Source organism: Telopea speciosissima, chromosome 11 (assembly GCF_018873765.1).
Source record: "Telopea speciosissima isolate NSW1024214 ecotype Mountain lineage chromosome 11, Tspe_v1, whole genome shotgun sequence".
In the NCBI taxonomy this organism is placed as follows: Eukaryota; Viridiplantae; Streptophyta; class Magnoliopsida; order Proteales; family Proteaceae; genus Telopea; species Telopea speciosissima.
The window spans coordinates 43,799,005-43,820,048 of record NC_057926.1 but is presented as its reverse complement, the minus strand read 5'-3'; the positions used below and the strand labels follow the sequence as shown (position 1 = coordinate 43,820,048).

The 21,044-nt window shown below is 39.5% G+C and overlaps 2 protein-coding genes across 4 annotated transcripts in view; both read right to left on the bottom strand.

Annotated features, from left to right (window-relative positions):
* Positions 1 to 21,044, bottom strand: part of LOC122645896 (transmembrane protein 208 homolog) — a 41,272-nt gene that overhangs the window by 18,219 nt on the left and 2,009 nt on the right. The window contains exons 2-3 of one of the 2 annotated variants that reach the window (XM_043839304.1): positions 6,697 to 6,702; positions 5,541 to 5,549 (exon numbers count right to left, since the gene is read on the bottom strand). The gene's annotated coding sequence lies outside the window, so the exon portion shown is untranslated. Of the gene's footprint in view, positions 1 to 5,540; positions 5,550 to 6,696; positions 6,703 to 18,176; positions 18,197 to 21,044 lie in introns of those variants that run through there. The other variant, XM_043839305.1, reaches the window with a different exon arrangement.
* On the bottom strand, positions 14,520 to 16,121 carry LOC122645893 (protein ROOT PRIMORDIUM DEFECTIVE 1). 2 transcript variants are annotated; one of them, XR_006330534.1, is made up of 2 exons: positions 14,793 to 16,121; positions 14,520 to 14,643 (listed from the first exon to the last, which is right to left on the bottom strand). XR_006330534.1 is itself a non-coding variant. In XM_043839300.1 (1 exon), exon 1 carries the CDS (start codon positions 16,061 to 16,063, stop codon positions 14,915 to 14,917), a length of 1,149 nt encoding a protein of 382 aa, XP_043695235.1. In that variant the 5' UTR covers positions 16,064 to 16,121; the 3' UTR covers positions 14,703 to 14,914. The 2 variants fall into 2 exon arrangements, 1 of the variants encoding a protein (XP_043695235.1); XM_043839300.1 differs by lacking the exon at positions 14,520 to 14,643 and having other exon boundaries at positions 14,703 to 16,121.

Below are 21,044 nucleotides of genomic sequence, written 5' to 3'. Positions count from 1 at the left end.
CCTGCAAAGAAGCAAGTATCAGGTTATCACTCACAATAAGAATATAACCTAATAAAAAAACCACATTTCACACATTTCAATATGTAGTAAATAAAAGTACAATACGCAAGTAATGGATTTTTCAGGATTCCACATATAAAAGGTTTAGCAGAAGGTAACAACAATGACAAACTTCCTGAGAAGTATAGAACAAGAGATTCCATTAGCATCCTTGAAAGTATACATCAATTGAATCAAGTCCTATTCTACCCCAAAAAAAAAATCAAGTCCTAGAATGTAACTAAACAGAACCACACCATCCCCAATGAATTGGAAAACAAACAGGACCTCAGGAGATTTTATGACCAAATAGTATCAACATCATTGTGGTCGGCTTCCCTATTTCAGTTAGCTTTTCCTGATGCCAACCCCCACCCCCCAAAAAAAATGGATGCACACCACTCAAACTAAAGTAACACTACCGTTTTTAACATCAGAATTCCTTTTGACCTTTAGAACAACATGACAATTATAAATCACAAATTCTTCCATCATTGTCAATCTATCTGTACTTGAGGGCTTTGGTTTGCCCAACAATCAAAACTATTTAAATCATGAAATCAACTCATTTTCTCGTTCCATTATGCTTCCAAACGACAAGAGATTTAAACTGAGTTGGTCTGTTATCAAATACTAAAAACACATTGTCTAAAAATCATAAAAACCAATAAGGCATTATCCATTCCTCCCCCCCCCCCCCCCCCCAAAAAAAAAAACAGAAGTTGCTCTAAAATGTTTATCAACAAACCAGACCACAATTAACCCAAAAACATGCATATCACTAAAACAGCTATTTGTCGACCTAAAGGAACGGGGGCTGGGTATTACAATGGTGAAAGGCAGACAATCAAACAGACAGAAAACCCTTGCTCTCAACATACCCACCTTGCCCCCCCATCCCACCCCGCCCCAACCCCCCAAAAAAAAGGGTAAATTAGACCTGGGGTAAGAGAAACTAAACCTAGGGTATCTCACGTTTGTAATATTATGTTTAGGACACCTTTTTCATATTTCCAACTTAGCCCATATCACTTCCTCCAAAACTCCTACCCACCACCATCTCCTCCGATGACAATGAGAGAATGGTCTTTCAATTCGAGAGGTCCTCCCGGTTTCCCAAACTTTGCCCTCTACATCTCTCCCTCCCCTGCCCTCGGCATTTTTCCCTCTCCCCCCACCCTCTCCCTCCCCTCCCCCCCCCCCCCCCCCCCACCCCATCCCTCTTTTCGGAAACTCCATCTATTTCTGGTGTGGATGGCAAGAATACCTATATTTCTTGGTTTCAATAGGACTTCAATGTTGGTTATCCAATTACAGAATTGACCCCATAGGCTTTAGCATCTCTCTAAAATTGCAGTCATGGTAAAATCTTGGTTTATTTAATCATCGAGGACTCCCAAGCACACGGATTATCTATATAAATTAAAAAAAAATAGATAACTGAAGGATTGTTATTCAACAGTATAACATGATTTATATGCCAGTATCAACCAACACAGCATATAAAGCGATTAGTGACTTGAACTATTGACTGAGCCGTGCAGATATATGATTTTATCTGCCACATTGGAATTCACAACCAAATGTGTCTCTATTCCAACCATCGACCCATCAAATTCTGGTTGGATATATCTAATTATGGGATTTATTAAAATCTATTTTATTCCTAATTAATTTGGAACCATTAGATCAAACTTCAGATCTGGTCAAATCAAATATCAAAATCTGTCAGTTAGATTTGAAATCAGATTAGACCCTTATTTAGCTATTAGATCATGATATTTTCCATTACTTTAGTAGGGTCCATTACTCACAAACCATTCAGATCCGTCAGATCTGATCAATATACACTCTCCTCCCCCCCCACCCCCATTGGCTTATGATGTTCTTCCCCAACCCCATGGCACTGCCAGCCTTCCTTCTCCCCTTCTTTTTCTTCTTTCTTCTATATTGTCCGCTCAGGTGCTGAACTTCAAAATCAGCAAGTCAGACTCCATAGATTGGAAATCCCTGCTACATCAGTAAGTTCCAAATCCGATAAAGGAATATTCTGTTCTGTTTTCCTAAATCTGGAATTCTACGGTTCTGTTCTGTTATTACTTCTTTTAGGACTTCAGATCTGCAATCTGTTATCAGTCTTATAGTCTGTTATTTATAAATTAGAAGTGTTTAGCAAACTCTGTTTGGGCTGAAACTCGGCACATACACTGGAGACCTTGAGGTATAACTGCCCACAAAATTTGGGCCCCATCTGATCTGCCATGTGGCAGAAACTTGGGTCATCCTAATAAGCATCAACAAATTTCGGTCCCATCCGATCAGCCACGAGGCAGAAACTTGGACCAGCCTGACAAGCCTATCAGTAACGCCCATCCTGGGCTACTTAGTCCAAGGTTAAATTGACACCATCCATGAAGTCTAGTAGGTTCCTAACAACCTCCATATTCAAAGCAGAACCAAAAACTTAATACTCTTAATCATAACTGTGAACCAAGTGCACAAATCCCAATCCTTCAGAGAGTAAATGGGCTAACTCTAAAACTTAATTCACAATAATCACACAGTTAAAAGTATACAACCATTATCCAATTCTCAACATCTCATACATACAACTTATATTAAACAATGGAAACCATAAATTCAGATTCAAAAACAAATAACAAAGAGCAGAACCAAACCTTAACGAAATTCCCCAAAGTCTTAGTCAACCCACGAGGCGAAGTGAACACATCTTCAATCCCAGCAAACTGTAGTACCTTCTTCAGAACCCTAGCATCAACAATCCTAGCACCACGAGGAGCAGGCACCATACGCACCGTAATGGATCCTGTGAAACCCACCTCAAATTTAAACTTTTGAACTTATGTGATTTCAGGTTCTGGTTCGATATCAATGTGTGCCTCAATGTTGTGGGCGGCATCGGTGGTGGTTTCGGACCAACCCCTTGACTCACCTTTGTAAATTCCCGAAGAACCAACTCAGTTAGCCCTTGTTGAGTCTGAAGAGCCTAACGGGGGTCAACATATAGGTTTTGCATGCCAGATATGCTTTGCGGGGTAGGTGCAAAACCTATTATTAAAATAGGCCAGGATTCCAAGTAAGCCATTACCAAAGTGTATAGAATTCATACCTTATTGTACATGGGGCAGAAATGTAATTTTCCCTTGTGGGACCCACACCCCCTTGTGTCCCGAGCTGCCCGTGTGCCAACATGTCCGGGGCCCCACTTATGGCATAGGACATCAATCCCATGAATTAATGATAAGCTTTTATAGAGTTAGTTATCATTAATTAGTTTAGAAAATCACATTTTTAAAACTAATTCTGTTTTGACCCAACCAAACAGCCCTCAGTAAGGCTAAGTATATAAACAAGCTTAGCCTTAGGATATCATTCTTAACCAAAACAGAATTCGTTTCAGCTCTAGAGAGAAAGAATTTAAAAAAAAGGAGGAAGACTTGAAGGACTTAGAACACTTGGAATTGGAAGGAGAACAACTAGAAAAGGCTAGATTAGTGGGCTGCTATCATCTTCCCTATCCACCATTTGGTAAGTCTTCAAACTGTTCTGAATTTCCCAAATTCCTCCTTCCTTCTTTCCTTTCTAGCTGAGTTTATAACTCAATCAACCCAAAACCATGAAGCTGGATAGGTTGACTTGTAAAGACTCTAAACCCTACATGATTTGGGTTGATCTAGTTCAATTGAGGATCATCTCCAGCCCTGATGTTGTCCCAATGCCCTCTTTACCTTGGATTCAACCATGTTCCTGAAATTCCAAGAATTTACTTTTTATTTAATTTTGATTGGGAATCTTGGCTTTGATCATACATGCAATTGGGTCAAAATGACCCCATGGCTGTACCCTTAATTTCCCCTAAGCCACTTTGGGGGATTAGACTCCATGCATAGCAAGATCAATGAAATTGGAACTCAAAAATAGGCACTGTATTACCAACCGGATTCAGAGCCCATGACCCCTACGGTCGACCGGATTCAGGGCTGGTCTGAATCCGGTCCATCCCTGCTGTCTCTGTTTTGGTCATAGTTGGTTTAGGCTTTAACCTAGGCTTATATAGGGTCTAATACATGCTATTTATTACTGTTTAGGATTGTAATTTCCTTTGGGTGAGGTTTATTTGGAAGTTGGATCATCTAAGGACTTGTACAACATCCAACTCTAGGTAAGGGAATTTGACCTTAATTTGGTGTGTTTATGAAGTTAATTTTTGCTTTGTTAAGTATGCCATATCATGCACCAGTCTTACAACTCTAATCATATAGTTTATTAGCTTTTATTTCTTTGCATTAGATATGCATGATTTAGGATGCATCTTCATGTTGCATTGCACATATTATTGTTCTTGGAATTACTTGGTTTATGATGATGTTACTGAACAACTTACTGTATTACTCTTATTGAAACATATGCCATCATATTAGACTGCATATGGTTAGGACTGACATAAACCCAGTACTACAGTCCTTACCAATAGGGGAGAGGTGTTGGATAACCCGTGGTAGGTCCGAAGGGACGATTCCGGAATGCCATTCACTGTCCCATATCCGAAGAACATTACAGGAATGGGAATAAACAGTAGGGTTAGTCACTAGGGGTTCGTTAGCGTCAGATGTGTAATGCCTGAGCTACCGGGTCTCCACCGTAGTAGAATGGTTTCGCTCGGGTGACCAACGTCTGGTTATGTGTTTCCGGGATCGAGGCTATCATTCTATTACAGTGGTGCTTATACCCCATGAGACCTAGTATCCATGTTAGGAGCATGCTTAACTTAGGTCATTCATCATGGACTATCTGCATATGCTTGTGTGTTTCCCTTGCTGGGCTCAGTGGAGCTCACCCCTGTGGATATCCTTATTTTTCAGATGATACTACTTCTTCTGCTGCTGCTGTTTCTGTGGGAGCTTCTTTCGCTCAGGACCCTCCTACAGCTCATAAAGTTGATACTCCGCTCTTTGTGGAGCACGATGTCTCGTGCTCATTGACGATCGTGCATTCTCCTGAAGTGCCTGACAGACCAGGCTATCTTCCTACTCTTTTGTTTATAAAACACTTTTAAATACTTAGTATTATATAGATCTTGTACCTTTTTGTCTTGGGTTACTGGTGAGAACTGTACAAATGTAACTCAAGCTTCATTTAATATATATGAATGCATTATTCCCCAATATATATATATATATATATATATATATATATATATATATATATATGAATGCATTATCACTTAGCCTTCTCTATTATTGACATTATCTCTATTATTTAAATTGCTTCCGCTACGTTTAAATTACTGTATTGTGATAACTGTTGTGAATAGGGTACTGCACTTGCGATCCTTGGAATTGATTGGACGTCGGATGGCATCCAGTCACACTAGGCCCTTATTAACAGGGCCGGGATGTGACAGATCCACATTTACTCGTAACCTTGCAAGGCACAGTATGAGGTTTCCAAATCTTGTTCCCTCAGTGACCCCTCCTAACCGGAATCACAAAAAGCTTAGCCGACATTATTGCTCCACGAATTGTTGTAGCAACTTCTTTGCTGCACTTGACCCTAATCAAACGTGACCATTACCGTCACCAACCACAACAAAGGCCTTGAATCGAGTTCTTTGACCAGCCCGTGTTTGCTTCTGTACGAGCATGATTTTCATGACCTCGTCTTTCAGGTGTGGAAGCAGAATCTCTACTATTCTTTTATAGGGAGAGAGTGAAGGTAGATATGTTCAAGGCTTCTAATTTTTTCTTTTTTTTACTAATCTTCCAAGTTTGGTCACTAGGGTTTTAAATAAGCATGTACTTGAAATTCTTGCAAAATTTACCTTTCTACAATTAATTATTAGGATTATTTTTTTCATTAACTGTTTTATCATATGCTTGTACTTGGGAACCTTTTTTCATATATTTATCACTTTTTTATTTTTCTACAGATCCTATTGTTCAAATGGTATCTGAAACATACAAGTTGAGAAGGGTGCAATCGGGCCGGGTTGGGCTGGTTTTCTAAAACCCCAGCCCAGCCGAGCCCAGCTCTGAATCTCTGATTGACCTTGATTGGGCCGAGCTGGGCCAGATTGGCCCTCATTGACCTTGGTAGTCCCTTATTTTTATTATTTCAGAAGGAAATTATGCCCTTTGTACCTGGCATAGAAGACTTTACACAAGAAACATTTTACCTGCCTGCCTCAATAAGAAGACCTTCCATTCACACAATCTGAGGTTCTTTCTATCAAGCAAGGGCCGAAGGACCTTAGCTTTCCGAGAAGTTGGGAAAAGGTGAAGCCACCAAATACTAAGCCTGAACAAACTAAAAATGACCACCCTTGATTATTGGGCAGTTGGGATGTGATTGGGACCAGATGGAATTAGCTTCTTTGGGCAAGTAGTCCATAAAAGCTTGGGACTTTAAAAGGAGTAAAATTAAAAATGACACACTTGATTTCATCCATCAAAGGTGTAGATGTCAGATAAATATTTTCCTCATCCCTGATAACGGGCGAAAAGACAGACCAATTATGGATTGGTCAATAGAGTTAGACGTGGACTACAAATGAGCAATTATGGGTTTGTCCTTAATGATTAATCCTACTTTGTGGCCTGATAGTACTGAGTATTCCTATATTCTTTACTAATGTAAGAGGCTCTCAATTTTTGCATCTAGAAGATCTCTTCTGCCTCCAAAATATTAGTAAGGTGAGATTCTAGAGAGGACAGTTTTGATAGACTGACCTCCGAGGGTATACAATGTTGTCGCCCATGGATTTGATGTTGGAATTGGTACGTCCTTCAAACATAATTCTATCGTTAAAATGTAATTAACTTGCATGAAATTATTGAGCAGTTGGTTATCCTTAGGTTTGTAATAAAACTTGTTCACAACTAGGGACAGACTAGAAATCAAGACTAAATTGATACATATGCTTGTATAAAGAAGATAATAATATAACAACACAGCAAGCTCAGAGACTGCTGCTCCTTTCCTCTGTTATTCTCTAATACACAAACTTCAAAATAATTTATATTCAGCAGCAGAAGGAATGGAGGAATAGTGATAGAATTGATATATAGCAGTTTGATTGGACTTGGGATTCTGAAGACTAGATAGCTGGTCTCTTGCCATCAAATCATCGATCAACCAATCATTTGGATGAATTTCTGGGAGGCCCATGTCTTGGCAACACCAGAGAGCTTGTTTTCTTCAACATGGACCTGTCTTGAGTCTTCGGGAATTGAAAAGAAAGAACTCAACAGTGTTTACCTCAATCCTGCAACATTGCTGATGTTGATGGTCTCCAAAAGCTGCAAGCTTTTGAACATGGATAGCAGAGCAGCACCCGTGAATCCTCTACACCGCTCGACTTGACATCAACCAGAGACAGCTAGCCATAGGATGGGGTTTGGGATTGCAATATTGCATGAAGAAGGGAGCTTTATAGAGAGCTCCGCACTTCAAATTACAGGATTAAACCATGTGATTGGTTAGCAACAAAAAGAGGGGGAAAATAACGTATCTCTTACCCTTATGCATCAAGAATGGGGCTCGATGCTCAACACAGGGATAGAAAGAGGGGGCAAAGGGAGCATAGAGATGGGGAGAAGAATAGCAGGGGTGTGCACAGGCAGGGCGGGAGGAGGTGGGAGCTTATGGAAGATAGAGAGAGATCCACGCATGCAGCGGGGAGTCGGGATAGAGAAAGGGGAAGAGAGGGTGCAGTGTGGTGAAGGAATGGGATTACAACAACTGGCTGGTTGAACGGCTCAGATGCAGAGAGAAAGATCCGACGATCAAAAAGATGCTAGTGCATAAGATTCCATTACGCAACACTAGAATGTCGATCCCTCTCCCGAAAAAGAAAAAAAGAGGGAGGCAAACTCATAGGTCATTAGAGTCCCTCTAAATCATCCCTAAAGGGGATCGATCATATCAAGAATCATACAGAAAAACATGATGAATAGGAGGAGAGAAGAAGAAGTTGGACGCCCCAATGTCCAATTGACCCAGATATGTTAGACTCTTCTGCAAAAATGAGTCATTAAAGCAAGAGATGCACAAAAGGAGCCAGAGTTCCTATCGCCTAAGGAGCAAGGGCACCGAACTGATGTCAGGTGCAATTTGAAAAACATATGTATGAAATACTAAAACAGTTAGAAATAATGCATAATTTACATAACTATAACAAAGTAACTTGCAACAATTAACAGAGTATGACAATAGCAGTAAACAACTATAAAACTGATACATGATCACCTACAAATATATTATCGAACACAAAAAAGTTCTTTAGCACACAGGCATTATGCAAGCTTACAAAGCTTAATCGCCATGACCTAACTAATTAGAACATCATAGAGCAAACTTTCTCTACTCAACTAGAGCAAGCTTATACACTTTGTTTGCTTGAATGGAGCAACCCAACCAAAGAGGTGTAAAGATGCACAAAAGGCCACAGAGGCACACAAAGGTGTGTGCTCCAGTGACGTGGTTCCAAGTGCCAGGCAATGAGGCACAAGGTTGTATCTCGCCTGAGATGCAGGTGCTTGCCTGTTGCACACGCCCGTGCTTGCAGGAGACACCTTAATGACAGTATAAGATTAATTTTTCTCCTCATGAAGCTGGAATTCAATCCTTTGCAAGTTTTCCTTCTTTTTCTTTTTCTTTTCTACGTATCTACAATCTAGGTTAGTTGAGTATCTACCATTTAACCACATACTCTTCAAAGCCTAAGTTGAGATTCTAACCACATTCCCCATAACATCGGCCTCAAAAAAACTACATCCAAGTAGATGAACCACCGCAAACAATTGTCCGAATTTTGTAACCAGTTGAAAACTTGAAATGACAAAAGAAGCCAAAAGTCAATTACTTATTAACGAGTGAAGATCATGGTCTTAGCACATTCATACAACTCCAAGAGAGAGAGAGAGAGAACAAGTATACTTGTTCTACACTAACCAAGTTTTTTTGTGACAGACCATGTTAATGGAAAAGGTTTGCTTCAATCAGTCCTGGAGTATCAAATATGCATTTAGGAATCATAAACATTACCCAATTATGCCATACTCACTCAACCCAGCTCAAAAAAAGACTTGCCCAACTACCATGCAGACTCAAAGTCCCCTACGTAAATATACCAGCATCAAAGAACACAACACAATGCACTCATTGTCTACACATAAACCAGTCCCAAACACCCTCCTAGGAATCAAAATCTCCAATGCAAGAGGATACTGGTGCAAAGAAAGATCACAACCAAATGCACATTTCTTACATCTACTTAGACTCAAAAGGATATAATATCATATATGTCATGAACACTCAACTTTTAAAACAACGGGCGAAATGATTTTCCCAACTTGTACGAAGAATACATAAAAACAAACAAAAAGACAAAAAGAAGACCAAATACAAACTTCCCCATAGAGCACCAAAGCGACAACCCTATGGCCCTGTTTGTTTGACGGAGAAAAGTGGAAAAGGAAAAAAAAAAGGGTGGGAAACTTGTACTTGTTTCCCACAAACTATCACAAATGTGATTGTTTGGTTAGATGGGGTGGGAAACTTCCAGACAAACTCATTAAATGCATTTATTATTGTCTGGTGAGGTGGCACCCCTCTTTTTCCCACCCCATTCACTTTCAAAGTCCTACCAAATTGGTAGGACTTTGACACTATAATGTAGTCCTAGGTAGGAGTAATCCCACTAGGAACCAGGGTAATAGGATCTCTTAACAAGGCTGGCCGATTGGGACAGCTTAAGCTAATTAGGGCAGAATTAGGGTTATGGTTAGGGTTTCGACTTAGGGTTTTATTTGGTAATGATGTGCAGAATTTTATGAGTCTAATGGTATAAGTTGGATCAAAATTTGGTTCAGGTTGGAATTCTAGGGTTTTGGGTAGGATGCCTTGTGATAATGGACTGTTTGTAAGATCTAGGGTTTAGGGGCAGATTTTAGGAAAGAGGTTTATAGGGTATTAATGGGCAGGTCTAGGGGGTTATTTTGGTATAAAGAAGTTAGGGTTTGGATGAGTTATAAAATTCTGCAATTTAGGGCAGAATTGGATTTAGGGTTTTAGGACTTTAATGGATCTATGGATTAATGGAAGGGGTGATAATAGGAGTAGATGGAGCTTAGGTTAGAGGATTAGAAGAAGAAGGTTAAATGCTGAATTAATAAACTACTTACTTGAAAGATTAAATCTTCAATGGTAGCAGCTTTGAAGAACTAGAAGAAAGACCTCCCGATCTACAAGATGCAAGGAGTCGATCGGAGTCCACCAATCCCTTCACCTTGATATTACCCACAAGGTAGCCTTGATATTACTCACAAGGTTCACTCAACAGAGCAGAGCAGCGGCTATGGCAGCAAATAAAAGCTTTTTCATTAATCAAATTCGTGTACAATGCTGGTCTCCCTTACAAACTTATATAGAAGACTCAAAAATAGACTTAGACACTAAAAAGGAATGGCTTAACCTTATCCCTAACCTATTAGGCAACTTAAACTGACTAGGAAACTCAAATAGACTCAAAATAGAGTCCTAATGACTTAAAACAACTTAAACTACTTAAAATAAAGAAGATTCCCTAGTAGCCAATAGGATATAAGAACCTCTTAGCCAATAGGATCACTTCACTTAAATCAGACCAATTGAACCAATTGGATGCAACCAATTTAAACCGGTTTAATTAAAAACACAAAATAAAAACTAAGTATTGGGCTAATCCCGTATGCAACCTATATACCCCTATTTCAGGCCCACTAAAGTGGCCTAATACATAGAAAACCCATGGGAACAAAGGCCCAACATATATATATCCTAACCCTACACTTATTCCCAATGAAACAAGCCCTATTTGATGATGAATCTGCATCACACTATTCATGGAAAAGTTACTTTTGAGTCTATCTCTCTCCTCTTCCTATTTCCTTTCTTTCCCATGGAATCCCACGCCATGTCCATTTCCTCTCTCTCCCACTAAATCCCACCCCACTACAAAATGCATATTCCATTATTTCCTTTCCTTTCCTTTCTTTGTCAACCCAAACCACAACATGTGGGACCCACCCTCACAAGTTTCCCACCCCTTTTTATCCGGCAAACAAACGGGGCCTATAGAAATTCAAATAGAAGAAGAACCTTTATAACAATCTTCTATAAGGTTAGTAACTTAGCTCTTCAAGCATATGCAATAAATGTCAACAATAACGATTTTGGAGGATTTATAATTTTCATGCAAAAAAAGCAATGTAATAACGTAGGAGAAAAGTTCTCGGGGGGGGGGGGAGTGTACCACCCATACCCAGACACAAAGGGGGCAAAATGACAGCCCCACCCCTATCATGTCAACGCGCATGCTCTCAATCTCTCATTGGCCCCCCGCTCGCACAGGGGCCACGCTCCCCACAGAGAACGCTGACCCAATAACTTATTACATCCAAATTGGTCAACTATTCTCAATGAAAACTTATGATGTAAAAATACATCAGTTTAAACAATTTTTAAAAGGAAAAAAACAATTGTAATAGATTATTTTTTTCAATTTGGGTGTTCTTCCTGCAAAACTATGCAGAAAGGAAACCCATTTGTAATACACAAGTTTCTTCCTTAAATTTCAGACAGTAATTTGGGGAGCATAGACAGAGAAACTACTGATTTGACTATATGTTATGTTCTCCAATCCAAATGGCAGAGAACTTGCAATATTTATACTTTTTCTTGTTGGAGGGGCAACGATCTGTTGAGCTTCCAAAGAGAAAAGGGTAGCCATGTGGTACAAATCTTGGTTTACAAGAGAGGCTACTTCAGCTCTTGTTTTTGCTAGTTCTGGAGCAACATTCCATTGCCAAAAAAAATGTTTCCAGCAATGAAATGGAATCTTTGGCCTGGAATCAGCAAAGTAGGAGAGGGAGTAGCCGCTCAACGATAGAAAAGAATGTAACAATGAATTCTTACATAAGCGTGGAAAGCTACCGGTGAACAAAATGTCTAAAGGTGAATGAAAATTAAGGTTTTAGCAGAGTAGAATTTGTCCCCTCAGTGAATAAGACTTCCTATAGTATTGGATTTTCACGTGTGGTTGCACTACCATTGAAAATTTTGAATAAAATTTGCAACAGCATGTCTTTTTCGTTGAAATGAAGAATCCGAAGATTTTCACAAGGAAAATACATTGAAACTTCATAACTCCAGTCCCACAAAATCTGTGCAATAACTATCTGAGGACATTAAATGTCACAAGAACTGAAATTTAAATGGAATAGACGCAATTTCTTAACTTAGGTTGGCATTGCCCAGATTGGGCTTAAGAAAACATTCTTATATTGCATACATGAATAAGTTAGTATGCAATGCTATGCTACTAGACTTTGCATGACTTTAATATAGCTACACGCCTACAATAATATCAGAGTAGAAGAGAGTGACAGCGTAATAGAGCAGAGAGTAGTGAACAAATCAATACCTATTGGTTAATCTTGGTCAACTGACACCGGCAGAGCTCAAAAAATCAGTTTGCTCCAGTAGGCTGCCTGTGGATTGTGTCTGCAATGAAGATGACAACATTCAAACAAAGAACAAAATCAAAATCAAAAACTTCTGACAGTAGGTGCAGTATTGCTCGTATTTAATCAAAAAATCTAAATAATCAAAACCAGCACCATTTGAAATTGTGAGGAAGAGGTTGATTCTGTAATCATTTGAGGAACTGAAAAGATAGAGTGAAATATATGGACCAGAATGCATATCTGTTTTGGATTCATGCTGACCAAATCTTTTTAAGTCTTACTGAGAGACTCATTGGTGGAAATAACAGAACCCCTATTTCATACATGACCACTCAGTGCAAAGGTAAAAAGCTCAGGCCACCAACATGAAGACAGGGGAATTGAGTCTTGAGGGCAACCACCTTGTGCAAAAATTCCATAGTTAGGACTATTTGAAGTCGTCCACCACCAACGCCCACCCCGCGGTAACCTACAAGAACAGGACTGGCACTGGGTTTTGGCACTTTATGGAAGGATTACAGATGTAGCATTCAATCATAAGGATTGTAACATTGTTCAATGAGAACTAGCTAAATCAGATAAACTTCAAGTACAATGATCTTCTCATCTCCAAACAAGGTGAAATTCAAAATGTAGATACTGGATTTGAATATAACACCCTCCCCCCACCCCCCCAAAAAAAAAAAAAATCCACCACACAACGACCCAGGTACGTACTTAGAACTTAGAACCTCCAAAATCCAACTCCATCTGGGCCCTTCGCAGTTTCAGGTTTCTGTTTCTGACCAGGAATAAAAAGGGGAGGGGGGAATAGCACAGCTGACACCCTTCTTTCTTTTCTTTTCTTTTTTTTTTCTTTTTTTTTTGGGGGGGGCGGGGGTAGCCTGATTATTTCCATAGAAATTAAAGCCATCTGGATAGGGTTTCTGCGAATTGCGCTTGGGGTAGTGAAAAATCACTTTCTACAGTCCAACTGAAAGTTAGTTCTCTGTGATTTCTTTGCTAGCTAATTTGACTAATAGGAAACATGGCCATATGTTATGAGCCCACAAACTCTTGTCACCAATCAATGACTTTAAAGAATGATTGATCAATCTTCTGGCAGGTGTAGTAGCTAAAGAACAAGACTACTGTATAACAGCTTTGAAACGGGATGACCAACCAACAACACAACAATCGGAAAATATAAAATCCAAATTTTGAATCAGGATTTTCGATAATCATCCAATGCTTTTAAAAGGACCATGTATGCCTCATCTTGCTCTTCAGGTGTACAATCTTGAACCTAAAATCTCACAAACCAAAATTAAGCAATACACATGTTCCCATTAAAGGAAAAAGAGAAATAGTGTCTTATCTGTTTCGATTTCAAAAGCTTTATAAACAGATATACGGGAGTTTTTTTGTCCTTTTAAGGTAAGAAATAAATTTTCAAGGGTTAAGAAATTGAAACAAAACTGAAACCTACTGGCCAAAGGGATTAATAAAAGAAAATTACTTAAAGCAAACAGTCCATATTACTTACTCTAAAGGGCATGCTAGCCATTGTATATAGTCAGGCCCTTGCTTGTTGCCGGAGTTTATGATCTACGACAATCCTCCATTTGGTCATGCTGCTATGATGTCATGTGCAGTCATCCTGAGGCAGCACAACGTATGGTATAGGGCAGCAGATTCAGTACCAAACTGTCCCCGCATGATTATCCCTATACGCCCTTACCAGTCATCCTGAGGCAGCACAATGTATGGTATAGGGCAGCAGATTCAGTACCAAACTGTCCCTGCATGATTATCCCTATACGCCCTTACCCCTACACACCTTGTGGCCATTCCTACACACCTCCAGATGCCAAGTCAGGACACACCCAGTTTTTCCTCCTTTTTTTTTTTTTTTTTTTTTAAGGGTGGGGGGTGGGGGGAGGGGTTGTTGGGTTGAAATAAGGATACAATCAGTTATACTCCTCCAAATGGTCCCTAAAGAGCCTTTTCTTTCCCTTTTCCAGAATCCTTAATCCCTATAGGATCTGCAAAAGCCTTTTCGATCAGTACCTTGGTCTTTTAAATGAGTTCCAAATACCTTGAACACCCACACACAAAAATCACGAAGAAAACATGGCCAACCAAAACTTTGATCCCAATCTAACTAGTAATTACCATTTTGATTGACATTCAACAATTTCAACACCTCTTGGAGTTGCAATAAATAATAACACCTCCCTCTCTTACCATTCGAACAACACATTTCATCCTAATGGCATCCAAAATTTCTTATTCCACCTGCTCATGTGGACATATCTGAATCTAGAACTTTCAAAACTTAATCTCTTTCCTACTCAAGCTCTTTTACACTACTGAGAGTCATCCATACGAAGACCTCGGCGTCCTAGAATAACAAGATCAAAAAGCTTCCTCCTTACATCATAAACGGGATTTGGATCAATCAAACGCCCCTGTTCATAAGCCTCTCTCAGGAAAACGGTGTGTCTCTTCCCCTTGGTTGACAAATAAAAAATCCCAGGGTGATCCAAGAACAGGTCCCTAACATTCAAATCAATCCCAAACCATTTCCGAAAATGGCTGATCTTCTCCACCTCCACCATTTTCCCCACTGTCAAACTCAAGAACTCATGAACAACTGCAACAGCCCGCTTCTCCAGTTCCTTCATACCAGCTCTGGACTTTCTCTTCACTCCCATCTCCTCGTAAGGTCCCAAATATGGCAACCTCTGCCATTCCTTAAGCTTAGCTTTAAAATCCTTGCTCAATCTCATCCCTGGTGGAAACCCATGTTTAAAAGCAAATCGAATTTCTGATGGATCAACCCTAGCATCCTCCCTACAAGATTCAAAATTCCTCCAGTTCTCAACTGCGTCTGAAAAGCCAGTATTTAGGTTTCCAGGCACCAATTTCAAGATATGAGTTTTAGGTTCATGGGCATCACAGAGAGAGAAAAGAGTAGGGTTGTGGGAGATTATCGAATCCTCAAAATCATCGGGCAAGCCAAGTTCCCTCCAGACTTTGAAAATTGCTCTAAGGGGTAGAGATTTTGAGATAGACAATGAGAGAAGTCGAACTAATCGGTCAATGACAACGGGCTTCGAAGCATCAATTGCAGCAGCTTCTTGGCGGGAAATCTCAAATGCAGCTTCAGTTAATTTGAAGAATGGTTTTGACTTGAAGGTATCATAGGAGAGCGTGAAAATATGGGGATATTTACGGATGAAATGAAGTGCTCCACGGTTGAGGTGGAATTTCTGAGAAAGCCTGTCGAGGAAATCAAGGGGAAGTGTAGGGTTTTTAGGGTTAGCAAGGATGAGATCTTGAACCGAGACTACCTTAAGAAAGTTTTTGTAGTTGCTCATGAATTTCTCGAAGGTGGGGTCTCTGGCCCGTGACGCCACATACTGAGATGAAGTTGTTTTGGAGCGAATGGCCATGAAAGGGCATTTTGGAAGCTTCAAAGCGAGTTTAACTCTGAGTAGAATCTGAGTCGCCATTGATAAAGGAATGAATTTTGTATCGAAACCCACCGCAACACGACTCCTCTCTTTTCTCCTCTAGGGTGTTTTGGGAGTTCTGAGTTCTGACTGTTCTGTACTTCTGTACATCAAAGAGACAAAGACCAACAAAGCCTAAATTCATTAAGCCCAGAAAGACTGAATCAAAAAGCCCTACACAGAACAGGCATTGCATCATTTTTAAAAGTACAAATCTGCACTAAAGTAATGGTGGAGGCAACCATTTGAAGATTTGATTTGGAGTTTCGGACCAACTGACTAGACTTCCAGTAAAATTCTAATAAAGAACTTTAAAGCATGTCGACTATATTAGATCACCACTGTGCGGAATGGAAAAATGACAAACTAGGGGACCGTTTGACAACGCTTTGTTTCTATTGTTTCTTTGCTAGTAACGTTGTCAGAACACAAATGGAACAGAAAAATCGTTTGATAAATCTGTTTTGTTTAAAGTGTTTTTGATAACAAAAATCAAAATTTATAACAATTTATGTCCAAAAAAACGTTTTTGACATAACAACTATTTGTTGTTATTACCACTTTGTTATACCAGTTGGAATATAAGGGCCTGCATGATAACATTTCAAACCCGTTTGGTAACTTTCCTATAAATTGTTTTTGTTGTTTGTCAGTGAAAAAACACCCTAAAAATCGTTTGATAAATCTGTTTCATTTTTAATGGTTTTTTGAGACATAAATTGGAATTTAGTGTCCTAGAACACATTTGACCAAACACAATTCCATAAACTTTGGCCAGTCAACACAGGCAGAGAGAAAGAGAGTAATCCTAATAACACATTTCACACTATCAGAGAAATCATCAGTGCATCAGAGTATGCTTCAAACACAACTAGATCTTGAATTGAAGTCCTGATGGACTCCTCTTTACTTCATTGCCTAATCTCTCTCTCTCTCTCTCTTTCTGAAGCTCAGCCTCAGCGAACTCATACTAGTATGCAAATATCAAAAAATTTCTCCTTATTATGTACCCAAAATGCTCAAAAACTACAGCATTTAACTGAGTCTGAAGACATCAATTTACAAACAGCCCAAGACTAACGTTTTTTAAGACAGTAGGCATATAAAGAGAGGAGAGGGTGGAACAGGTTGGAGCTAGTAGTAATTGCTTGCTTAGCTTGTGGATGTAGAGGGAGAGGAAACCGTGTAGGAGACGATGAGTATGAATTCGAGTTCTCATTGGTGCCAATAATGTTCCCAGCATACAAAATCTACTCCAATGGAAGAGACAGGATTGAAGAGAGAAACCGTAGAGTTGAGTTTGAAGAGGGTAGAACAGTGATCGAGGATATCGTTGATGCCCGTGGCACCAAAGTTGCAGAAATCACAATGGAATTCCTTTTAAGTTGGATTTGGGCTAAAGGGAGAGGCGATGTCGACAGCAGGTTGAATTTTTTTGTTCAGATCTAGGGTTACATAGCAACAGGTTTCGTTGTACAGAAAACCAGTTTCATAGCAGCAGGTTTGGTTGTACAAAAAACCAGTTTCATAGCAGAGAGAGAGAAAGAGTTATCTGGACAGTGGAGGTACAGCAGCAGAGATCCTCGAGCTTGAGGTGAGGATGAAGCTTCAAGTCCCAACTTGAGCAGATGTTACGATGATACCTTCAGGTCCCAACTCGAGCAGAGATCAGCGAGAGAGAGAGTTGCAGGTTTTGCGTTTTTTAGCGTTTGGAACTTTTGAAGCAAGAGAGAGTTGAGTGAGAGTTGAACGACTTCGCGTATTGTAAGCGTTTTATCAGGTAACAGTTTTTGTCAAAAACGCTTTTTTGGGCATAAATTGTTAAAACTTTTTAGTTTTGTTATAAAAAACACTTGAAACAAAACGAATTTATCAAACGGTTTTTGTGTACTGGGAATATTATTGACACAGAAACAACATAAACAAAATGTTGTCAAACGGTGCGTTGGTTTTATGTTTCTTGGCACAAATTGGTAGAAGTGTGCCCAATAAAACACACTCCCACTTCTCTCAACCTGTCAAGCTCTCAAGAACGATGAAAGACCTTGCCAAGCTCTCATCGTGCCAACCAAAGCTCACTGTTGTTGTCCCTCCACCGTCCAGGTACTAAAACCTCTCTCTCTCTCTCTCTCGTTCATGGTCCCTGGTTCAGTAACCCCTACAATAATGGCAGAATGTATGAGATCAGTTTTGATTTTAGAGTTTGAGCAGGAGATCAAAACCTTAAAATAAAAACCCTAGATTAATCGGTTCTGGTTTTTTCTAAGGAAACCTGTTGCTACTTCGATTCCTCAATTCTTAGCAATCATCCGTCACTTTTGGGTGATATTTGTGTTGTGATGCAGATGATTGAAGGACATGTTGTCCTATGAATTCCGATAATAATCTTTTCATTCGGACCATGCGTGATGCTGTGATGCTGCTTGTCGACTGGCTGGACTACTCTGTCGAGGAATGTCATTATCTGTTCTTAACATTTCGATCAGTCCTTTCATCAAGTAAACTCAAACAGATGTTGTTTCTAGGTTTTCTACTTTTGCATTTGGTGTTACTGAATTTGACTAGTTTTTTGTGGTGTGGGATATATTTATTGTTGGAAATGTGTCCATCAAACCCGTTTAGTAAATTAAAAAACTTAATTATTAGCATTTTAATTATATTATTTGGTCTTATAAGTTCGTTCCATAGGTGTTAACTAGGGGTGTCAACCAGTCGGGCTCGGTTGGGCCTAGCCGGGCCTCACCAATTTTACAGGCTGCACCGTGTCCGACTATTTAGGCATTCGGGCTTGCTTGGGTGGGCATTGTACGGTTTCATTTTGGTCGATCGGTGTTCGGTTTTTAATTGGGCAGCCTTATTCGGGCTAAACGGGCCTAAATCAGGTCCAAAACAGGCTAATGAGCCGTTTAACTCTGAACAGTGTGGGCCAACTAATTGACATGCAATCAGAATTTTAAGTTCAAACCATCACATCGTTGGACAGTCACGGTACACCTCAACTCAAAGTCAAATAAAGCTTATCCCAACTAAAATAGTAGCACAACACCGAATAGAAGCACATCTAACAAAATAAGTAGAGGGAAAAATAATAGCAGCACAACACCGAATAGAAACACATCTAACAAAGTAAGTAGAGGGAAAATAAAAAAATAGCAGCACAACACCGAATAAAAACACATCTAACAAAGTAAGATCTAAAAACTAAAACTACGCCTCATCTCACCTACGTTAAGTGTATCTAACCAATAAATGTCAAAGACCAACAAAGAAACAAACAGGTTAACCTTTTGGGATTGGTGTGTGGTTTGTGTGATTACACTTTCATCAGAAAAAAAAAAAAAAAAGGAAATTTGGAGGGAAGGGGAGGAGAAGTTTATAAGTTAAAGGGTAGGGTTGTAACCGGGCGGTCTAGGTCGGGCCTGGAATCGGTCAGTCCGGTCGGGCACCCAACGGGCTAGGACCCCCACACTGGGATCGGCCGATTACTAAACGTGTTAATCGGGTCGGGCTTTAACCGGGTGGGCTCGTTCGGGCCTAGCGGGTTGGGCCTAGAATTGACACCCCTAGTGTTAACCTTAAACTGGTCTCGACTTGGAATGGGACTAGACATCCTGTTTATATGGTCGTCATACCACATGTCACGATAAATGGAGATTTCGGTGCATGGGTATGGGTACACGTCGAGAATGTGTATAGATAAGAATCTGGTACGAGTATCTTATGTAATGCTACTGGTTGTGTGAGTGATACACGTACCTGCCACTCAATGACCCTTAGATCTGAGAGATTCCATTTGTTGCAGTGTGGTGTTACGGGTTTTGGTAAACCAATGGTTGATGTCCATTAGGACTATAAACCGGTGCACTGGATTCATGGTCCCGCATTGTAAACAAAGAGGACTCTCAACATGAAATCCACTGCCCGTTTACAGGGAATATCCAAGAGAGAGAAAGTCAGCGATTGATCAGATAGAAATCTGGATCCAGTGTTTATTCGAAATGTTTTATTAATTTATTTTCAATATAAAATTAATATATAATATATTGAATTTTGATTTCAAAGTTTTACGGCCATCCGATCGCAATCACATGTTCTCTCGATCAACCTACATGATGAATTAGGGATTAGTAGCATTAAAGTACATAGCCTATAATTCATTATGGGATATTAGGAAAGTTGAAGGGCTTATGTACAATAAAAGAGTTTATTGGACAAATGACATTATATGGGAGAACAAAGTATTTATAGTTGAATATCTTTTTATGTTATGACAATAAATATTATACGAATATCTCATGAACCATAATTTAGAAAGATTGTTTCCCTTTTGAGACTCTATGTCTTCATGTTAATAGCAAATTGGAATTGCAAAAAATTAGAAGATTCACAAAACACCAAAATAGAAGATTGAGCCAAGGCCAAGATAGAAGGGGATTACTTGAGATCCAAGGATCTCCAAAATTATAAAAAGGGAGAGAAACCTCTCCACGATTTTGGCATTGCTTCTCTCCCTCTCCACGTTTTTCTCTCTCTTTCTCTCCCCTCTCTCTTGTGGTGTGTGAGTGAGTGAGACTTAAGAGTATGATAACTCAAGAGGCTTTGGTGATTTTTGTGTTCTTCTAAAGGTTGCAAGGATTGAACAAGCATTCAAGTGTTGAACAAATTTTTAATCTCCATATTTGCACAACTTGGAAGACCTATTATCTATAGGAGAAGTTACGCTTGTAACTCTAAGGTAACCATGAATTTTGTTTTGAAATTGTTTCTTCCACACTCTTGATCATGAACTACAAGTATTGACCCAATCCAAATTTCGTTGCGCATCAGGTTTAATCCCAACATTTATGTGACGATAATCACTTTTTTTTTTTAGAATAAATCAAACCCTGGCTTCATTACTGCCAATTCAGTTAAGTTTAAGGTAAATTATATAGATGGTTTTGATATCTGAAATAAATCTTCACTCATGTCTCCAAATCTA